Source organism: Panthera tigris, chromosome B4 (assembly GCF_018350195.1).
Source record: "Panthera tigris isolate Pti1 chromosome B4, P.tigris_Pti1_mat1.1, whole genome shotgun sequence".
NCBI classification, from domain to species: domain Eukaryota; kingdom Metazoa; phylum Chordata; class Mammalia; order Carnivora; family Felidae; genus Panthera; species Panthera tigris.
The window spans coordinates 80,684,216-80,693,827 of NC_056666.1; the positions used below are offsets into that span (position 1 = coordinate 80,684,216).

At 35.4% G+C, this 9,612-nt stretch overlaps 1 protein-coding gene across 1 annotated transcript; it reads right to left on the minus strand.

Moving 5' to 3' along the window:
- Positions 1 to 6,879: 6,879 nt before the first annotated feature.
- Positions 6,880 to 7,818, minus strand: LOC102949794 (olfactory receptor 6C4-like). Its single transcript, XM_007081444.2, has one exon. It carries the CDS (start codon positions 7,816 to 7,818, stop codon positions 6,880 to 6,882), a length of 939 nt encoding a protein of 312 aa, XP_007081506.2.
- Positions 7,819 to 9,612: the final 1,794 nt, after the last annotated feature.

The window sequence follows — 9,612 nt, forward strand, 5'->3', positions numbered from 1 at the left end:
CACTATTTGTCGAAGAGACTGTCTTTTTTCCATTGGGTATTCTTTCCTGCTTTGTCGAAGATCAGTTGACCCTATGGTTTTGGGTCCATTTCTGAATTTTCTATTCTGTTCCATTGAACTAGGTACCTCTCTCTCTTTTTTTTTTTAATTTTTAAAAATATTTATTTATTTTTGAGAAAGAGACAGAACACGAGTGAGGAAGGGGCAGAGAGAGAGGGAGATACAGAATCTGAAGCAGGCTCCAGGCTCTGAGCTCTCAGCACAGAGCCTGATGTGGGGCTCGAACTCATGAGGCATGAGATCATGACCTGAGCTGAAGTCAGATGCTTAACCAACTTAACCACACAGGCATCCCACTATGTATCTGTTTTTGTGCCAGTACCAGGCTGTTTTGATGACTAAAGCTTTGTAATATAGCTTGAAGTCCGGAATTGTGATGCCTCTAGCTTTACTTTTCTTTTTCAAGATTGTTTTGGCTATTTGGGGTCTTCTGTGGTCCCATACAAAGTTTAGGATTGTTTTTTCTAGCTCTGTGGAAAATACTAGTGGTATTTTGGTAGGGATTGCATTGAATGTGTAGATTGCTTTGGGTACTACAGACATTTTAACAATGTTTGTTTTTCCAATTCATGAGCATAGAAAGTTTTTCCATTTCTTTGTGTTGTCTTCAATTTCCTTCATAAGTGTTCTACACTTTTCAAGGTACAGATCTGAAACGTTTTGATTGGATTTATTTCTAGGTATCTTATGGTTTTGGTGCAATTGTAAATGGGATTGATTCTTGATTTCTTTTTCTTCTGCTTCGTTATTGGTGTATAGAAATGCAACAGATTTCTTTAGTTTGATTTAATATCCTGCAACTTTGCTGAATTCATGTATTAGTTCTAGAAATTTTAGTGGGTTTTTTTATTTTCTACATTGGCTACCTTGTTGTCTGCAAATAGTGAAAGTTTACTTCTTCCTTGCTGTCTTTTATTTCTTTTTGTTGTATGAGTGCTGAGGCTAGGAGTAACAGTAATCTGTTAAATAACAGTGGTGAGAGTAGACATCCTGTCTTGCTCCTGACCATAGAGGAAAAGCTCTCAGTTTTTGCTTATTGAAGATGATATTAGATGTGGGACTTGCATACATGGCCTTTATGATGTTAAGGTATTTTTCATCTATCCCTACTTTGTTTAGGGTTTTTTTTTTATAAAGAATGGATGCTGTATTTTGTCAAATTCTCTTTCTGCATCTGTTGAGAGGATCATGTGGTACTTATCCTTTCTTGTATTAATGTGATGTATTATGTTGATTGATTTGTGAATATAGAACACTTTGCAACTCAGGAATAAACCCCATTTGATCATGTGAATGATTACTTTAATGTACTTTTGGATTCAATTTGCTAGTATATTGTTGAGAATGTTGAATTCATGTTCATCAGGGATATTGGCCTGCAGTTCTCTTTTTTAGTGGAGTCTTTGTCTGGTTTTGGAATCAAGGTAATACTAACCTCGTAGTTTGGTAGTTTTCCTTCCATTTCTATTTTGAGAACATTTGAGAAGAATAGGTATTAACTCTTCTTTAAATGTTTGGTAGAATTCTCCTGGAAAACCATCTGGTCCTAGACTTGTTTGTTGAGAGATTTTTGATTACTGACTTAATTTCTTTACTGGTTATTAGTCTTTTCAAGTTTTATTTTTCTTCCTGTTTCATTTTTGTTAGTTAATATGTCTCTAGGAATTTATCCATTTCTTGCAGATTGCCCAATTTGATGGCATGTATTTTTTTCATAATATTCTCTTATAACTATTTGTATATCTGTGCTTATCTTATTTCTCCTCTCTCGTTTGTGATTTTATTTATTTGGGTCTTTTGTCCTTTCTTTTTGATAATTCTGGCTAGGAGTTTGTCAATTTTTAAAATTTTTTCAAAGAAGCAGCTCCTGATTTCATTGATGTGTTTTACTGCTGTTTTTGTTCTTTGTTTTCTTCTATATAATTTATTTCTGCTCTAATCACTATTATTTCCCTTCTTCTGATGGTTTTAGGTTTCATTTGTGGTCTTTTTTCCAGCTCCTTTATGTGTAAGATTAGGTTGCTTATTTGAGATTTTTCTTGCTTCTTGAGTAGGCTTGTATTGCAATGTACCTCACTTGTATGAGCACTTTTGCACATCCCAAAGGTTTTGGACCATCATGTTTTCATTTTTACTTGTTTGCATGTATGTTCTTATTTCTTCTTTAATTTCCTGGTTGACCCACTCATTCCTTAGTGGGATGTTCTTTAATCTCCATGTATTTGTGGTATTTCTAAATATTTTCTTGTATTGGCTTCATGTTTCATAATGTTGTGGTTGGAAAATACGCATTTTGTACTTATTGAGGACTAATTTGTGACCTGGTAAATGATCTGTTCTGGAGAATGTCCCATGTGTACTCAAAAAAGAATGTGTATTCTGCTATTTAGGATAAAATGTTCTGAAAACATATGTTAAGAATATCTGGTCCAGTGTGTTATTCAAAACCATTGTTTTCTTGTTGATTTTCTGCTCAGATGATCTGGCCTTTGAGGTAAGGGGTGTTGAAGTCCCCAACTACTATTGTATTGTATTGTATTGTATTGTATTGTATTGTATTATTATGCTTTATGTTTGTTGTGAAATGTTTTATATATTTGTGTTCATCCAAGTTGGGGGAATAAATATTTACAATTGTTAGACCTTGTTAGATAGATCCCTTTGTTTTGATACAGTGTCCTTCTTCATCTCTTGTTACAGTTTTTGGTTTAAAATGTAGTTTCTCTGATACAAGTATGGCTACTCAGGCTTTTATTTTGCATACATTTTCATGGTAAATGTTCCTCCATTCCCTCACTTTCTTTTTTTTTTTCAATATATGAAGTTTATTGTCAAATTGGTTTCCATACAACACCAAGTGCTCATCCCAAAAGGTGTCCTCCTCAGTACCCATCACCCACCCTCCCCTCCCTCCCACCCCCCCATCAACTCTCAGTTTGTTCTCAGTTTTTAAGAGTCTCTTATGCTTTGGCTCTCTTCCACTCTAACCTCTTTTTTTTTTCCTTCCCCTCCCCCATGGGTTTCTGTTAAGTTTCTCAGGATCCACATAAGAGTGAAACCATATGGTATCTGTCTTTCTCTGTATGGCTTATTTCAGTTAGCATAACACTCTCCAGTTCCATCCATGTTGCTACAAAGGGCCATATATTATTCTTTCTCATTGCCATGTAGTACTCCATTGTGTATATAAACCACAATTTCTTCATCCATTCATCAGTTGATGGACATTTAGGCTCTTTCCATAATTTGGCTATTGTTGAGAGTGCTGCTATAAACATTGGGGTACAAATGCCTCTATGCATCAGTACTCCTGTATCCCTTGGGTAAATTCCTAGCAGTGCTATTGCTGGGTCATAGGGTAGGTTTATTTTTAATTTTTTGAGGAACCGCCACACTGTTTTCCAGAGTGGCTGCACCAATTTGCATTCCCACCAACAGTGCAAGAGGGTTCCCTTTTCTCCACATCCTCTCCACCATCTATAGTCTCCTGATTTGTTCATTTTGGCCACTCTGACTGGCGTGAGGTGATATCTGAGTGTGGTTTTGATTTGCATTTCCCTGATGAAGAGTGGCGTTGAACATCTTTTCATGTGCCTGTTGGCCATCCGGATGTCTTCTTTAGAGAAGTGTCTATTCATGTTTTCTGCCCATTTCTTCAATGGGTTATTTGTTTTTCAGGTGTGGAGTTTGGTGAGCTCTTTATAGATTTTGGATACTAGCCTTTTGTCCAATATGTCATTTGCAAATATCTTTTCCCATTCCGTTGGTTGCCTTTTAGTTTTGTTGGTCGTTTCCTTTGCTGTGCAGAAGCTTTTTATCTTCATAAGGTCCCAGTAGTTCATTTTTGCTTTTAATTCCCTTGCCTTTGGGGATGTGTCAAGTAAGAAATTGCTACAACTGAGGTCAGAGAGATCTTTTCCTGCTTTCTCCTCTGCAGGTGTCTTTAGGTCTAAAATGAGTCTCTTGTAGGCAGCATATAGATAGGTCTTGTTACTTTATCCATTCTGACATCCTATGTTTTTTGATTGGACATTGAGTCCATATACACTCAGAGTAATAATTGGTAGATATGAAATTAGTGCCATTTTATTGCTAGTTTTGTCGTTGTTTCTGGATATTTCCTCTGTTCCTTTCCAGTGTTTTTTCTACTCAAAAAGTCCCCTTTAATATTTCTTGCAAGGCCAGTTTAGTGATCATGAACTGCTTTAGTTTTTGTTTGTCTGGGAAACTCTTTATCTCTCCTATTCTGAATAATAGCCTTGCTCAATAGAGTATTCTTGGAGCAGTTTTTCCCATTCAGCACATTGTATATATCATTCCACTCTCTTCTGCCTACAAATTTCTGTGGAGACATCTGCTGCCAACCTTATTCGTCTTCCCTTGTAAATTAGGAATCTGTGTCTAGCTACTTTCAGGATTTTTCTTTATCTCTATATTTTGCAAATTTAACTACAATGTTTCTTAGTGTTGACCTGGTTTTACTGATTTTGTTGGGAGATGTGCTTTCTGTATCTGGAAGTCTGTTCTCTTCCCAGATTAGGGAAATTTTCAGCTATAAGTTCCTCAAATAAACCTCTGCCCCTTTCTCTCTCTTCTTCTTCTTCTCCTTTCTTCTTCTTCCTCTCCTCCTCCTCCTCCTCCTCCTTCTTCTTCCTTCTTCTTCTTTCTTCTTCTTCCTTCTTCTTTCTTCTTCTTCCTTCTTTTTCTTCTTTCTTCTTCTTCTTCTTCTTCTTCTTCTTCTTCTTCTTCTTCTTCTTCTTTCTTCTTCCGGGACTCTGAGCTGTCAGCACAGAGCCCGACTGGGGGCTCAAACTCCTGGACCACGAGATCATGACCTGAGCCAAAGTCGGCCGCCCAACTGACAGAGCCACCCAGGCACCCCATAATTGTTGCTTTTAAATTGTATATCAGGCATATTACTTATAATTTTTTCAATTAGAAACCTGGCCATGACCTTTTCTTCTTCTTTCTTTTGGCATGAATTACTCCGTCTTGGCAATTTGTCTAGGTTTCTGTCTTCTGTTTGTTTATTTGAGTTTATTTAATTATTCTATATACTAAATGTTTTCTCTACCCCACTGTGTACCACTTGGCCTAAGGGCCAACTCAGATTCTAATTGAACTAAGAGATTCAGTAATGATTCCCTCTTATTATTTCTCTGGATGTCCTAGGACTCCCCCACCCTGTTTCCTAATTGACTGCCGTTTTGTTTGTTTGTTTGTTTGTTTGTTTGTTTGTTTTTCTATCTTCTGCACATGTTCAGCAACTTCAGCATAATGTTCCCAGATTTGTGGTTGTTTGGTTGGCTGATTTAGTTTTATATTTTAATGAAATGGGGGTAACAGAATTTTACGTATTTTAAAAGTAATTACCTCTGTCAAAAAAGTGTTCCACCACATAGCATTGTTTGATCTGTCTTTTGAAATTGAGCAACCACCATAACACGAGATAATGTTTTGGATGACTATGATTGATGTACTACTGATGATGTAGAAACAACAAAGTCTTGAGTGAACTAACGAGTCAGTTACTCGTCAATCTGAATAGCTAAGTTTCAAACTTCCTCACTTGCCAACAACTACATGTCAGGAATTTAGGTGACTTTTCAGACGAAACTAACAGGTGCTACATTTTCAATCATCTTTCTCCCCCTTGGTGTCCCAGGGCACTCTTAGTATCTCTGCTACTTAGTAGATTCTCCATTATTAGATGGATGAGTCAAGATTCAAGAGTACAAATTTAACAATTTGCTTTAATAAAAAGTATTTTGTTGATAACCTCTAGGGCCCCGTTTTCTTCATCAGTACATTGAAAGAAACATGCATAGCTTCTTTAAATTTTAAAATTACCCGTACTATGGGTCTGGCCCAGGCTTTCTGAAAAAAAGTAATATGGATAAGAAATGTTTAGAAAATATCGGCTTGTGATGGACACCCTGCCTGAGGACATCAGATTATAAAATTTAAAGTTTAGCATCAACTTAGAAAGAAGATGATTTCAGCTTATAAAATTGTTAACATCATATATGCTGTTCATATAATTTTATTTCATATTCTTGTGAAACGGAACCAGAACAATGACTAGGCACATTAATTTGTATGAATTTGCTATAATGATATATGGCTAAGTAACTGAAATTTGAATCGTCCCTTTCCCTCTTTTGTGGATTCACTCAGTGTTTAATGTGTGTATAAATCATTACTATTTTCCTATCAGTTTGAAAATAAGTAGATATTGATTTTCTCTTCTTTACATCTATCTTTCTTACCCCAAACATTGAGTAGCCTAGTGTTTCAGTAAGTGATTATTGTGGAAACACTAAACTTAAATCTGAATAGTATAATTACAAAATAACCAACTTTATGTTAATTAACTGACGTATTATTTAAGCCATTACTTACAAACTAAAGTCGATTTCTTCTGGGTGTATATTTAATGATTCAATTTCCAAGTATAGAGATGGGACACCACGTGGGAGTGGATAAGAAAAGTTCAGTTGTAAAAAACTAACAATTAGAATTCATACTCCCAATTCTAACTTTCTCCCAAATCCTTTCCTTAAAAGTGAGGTACAAATAAGGAAAAATAGCATGAAAGCATTAGAAGATACACACACATATATACGCTCACAGGCCTTTAAAACTTTTAAGAAATAAAGTCATGTTAAAATAGGCTTCATTAAATAGATAGTTTTACTGTTTTGGTGTTCAGGTAGGACTATTGATGGCATATTATAGAAAACACTGTAATATACAATAATATACATCTACAAACATTTATTCATTATTTAGTATTTATTATTATTATGAGCCTCAGCTTTATTTTCTTGAAAACACTGTTACTTTGCTGACCATATCTCTGAAGGCTATTTTCACTTGCTTATTCCTGAGGCTATAGATGAAAGGGTTCAACAGAGGGGCAACTGACGTATTTAGAACAGCCACACCCTTATTAAATGTTTCTGCATCCTTAACAGAAGGATTTATGTACATAAAGATACAACTTCCATAAGAAAGTGAGACCACAATCATATGAGAGGAACATGTAGAAAAAGCTTTTTTTCTCTGTTGAACAGAGGGGATTCTCAGAATTGTCCTGATAATGTAGGTGTAGGAAAGGATCACTAGCACCAAGGTGAAGATGAGGGTAACTGCAGCCAAGATGAACTCCATCACTTCTATGAAATGTGTGTCTGAACAAGCTAGATGCAACAGTACGGTATAGTCACAGCAGTAATGATTGATGATGTTGGATGCACAGAAAGGCAGCTGGAGAGTCATTATATGAGGCCCAATGACAACCAAAAAACCAGAGAACCAGGAACACAAGACAAGTTGAATGCAGAGTCTCCTGCTCATTACAGTTGTATAATGTAGGGGTTTGCAAATGGCAACGTAGCGGTCAAAGGACATGGCAGCTAAAAGATAAAACTCGGTTGCTCCCAGAAGGATGGCAAAAAAATACTGAGCGAAACAAGCAGCAAAGGAGATAGTCCTGTCTCCAGTTCCAATATTGACTAGCATTTTGGGAACAAAGACAGAGGTAAAAGATATTTCCAGAATGGAAAAATTCCGGAGGAAGAAATACATAGGAGTCTGGAGGCGATAATCCAGCGTGGTCAGAATGATGATGGTCAAGTTTCCCAGGATGCTTAAGACGTAAGTTAGCAGCAGAAAAAGGAAAAGCACAGCCTGAAGCTCAGTGTCAGCTGTCAGTCCAAGAAGAATGAACTCTATCACTGATGTCTGGTTGCCCATCACTAACTTCACGCAAATTAAGAGAGAAAACTATAATAATGACAAAGGTTGGAATAAAATGAAAGGTTCCAGATTTTTATTGAAATATAAAATCCAGGTAAAAAAAAATGGAGGGAAACCTTAAAACTCTGAATCCTTCTCTAGCCCTCGTTTTAAAAATGACATATCTTTTAAGGAAATGTTAACACGTTTTCTTATTTTACTTCACAATTAACAAAGTTCCTCCTTCTTAGGCTCATACTCAATTAGTTCTCCTAAGTTGTATTCATATTCATTTCTCATCACTTTTCAATTCATTTTCATTTATATTTGCCTTCTGAATCTATTTTGATTTTCCTCTCTAAGTTATTAGATGCTGTCTGTCACATATATATAGACAAATCTAAAACAAATTTAGAGTAGGGTTATTTGAATTAAATAAATTTCTTAAATTAGCCTTTTAACTCTCAGCTTATTAGCCAACAAAGTAAATACAAATGAAGGTATGAACTATAGGAATAAAATTGAACTTGGCTGTTTTCTTCATTTTGCTGTTCTGTATTTTTTCTTCTTTATTTCTGTTTTCTCATTTTGAATAATGATTCTCTGTATCTGCTGAAGCTCTAAGCCTGGATTGACTCTTCTCTTAATTCTTAATAAAGTGTTTGCAATTCATATTACTTATAGTTCCTGGGTCACGGCAAAGATCTAATAAAATGCTGTCACATAGGGGCGCCTGGGTGGCTCAGTGGGTTAAGCATCTGACTTTGGCTCGGCTCATGATCTCACAGTTCATGGGTTTGAGCCCTGCATGAAGGTCTGTGCTGACAGCTTGGAGCTTTGAGCCTGCTTAGGATTCTGTCTCCCTCTCTCTCTGCCCCTCCCCCGCTCGCACTCTGTCTCTCTCTGTCTTGAAATTAAAGAGATGTTAAATAAAGGTGTTTAATGCTATCACAATTTAATATAGATATATGGACTAGTCAGTACTTGGGGAAGCATTAAATTAAAATAATCTCACTAATTGTGAGAATTGTGTGAGTTTTCAGCATATTACAGTTCCTTAATTATCCGTTCAAATTCAACTCTTCGTACAACTTTAACAATTGCAATCAATAATAACTCTTTCTTCCCCTTCTGTATTAAAATTTACCAAAAGAACACTTGGTCATAAAGCCCAGTTATTTTCCAGTTATATCAAGTACGTACACTTTGTCTGTACAACTTTAACACAAATCTATTGCTCAAAGAATAGGCTCTTATTTCTCCCATATCTTTTATAGAGAGATGAGAAAATTGTACAGATTTGGTAAAAACTTTAACGTAAATTTGTTTGAAGTAATAAGCGAATGTAAGGTTTATTAGCTCCTTTTCTATAAAATTACTTACATTCATGATTTTTAATTTTTTTTAATTTAAATTTGATTTAGTTAGCATACAGTGCAGTATATTGGTTTCAGGAGGAGAATTCAGTGATTCATCAATTTTTTGACTTCTTTAGATTCATAGCCCTGTTTTCTTAAATGCTATAGTTACTATACGTATAAAAATTCCACCGAAGCTTATGCATATAGCTCCTCAGAATTATCTTTTAGTATTTTTCATCATCAGACACAAAGAAATATTACTGAGAATTCTTTTCTCTACTCAAAAAATTATAAAATTATTTTCATTTTAACAACTGTTTTACATAGGTTGATAATTTTTATATTACACCATGTAATGAGTTAGTAATAGTCACACATTATATATTTCTATGAAGGTAAAAATTCCAGAAGTATTTAATACGGACAAAAGAAGAGTTTTGCCAACTTAGGA

Coding starts and splice junctions, on each gene's coding strand:
- LOC102949794 (XM_007081444.2), bottom strand. CDS start 7,818: ATGGGCAACCAGACATCAGTGATAGAGTTCATTCTTCTTGGACTGACA.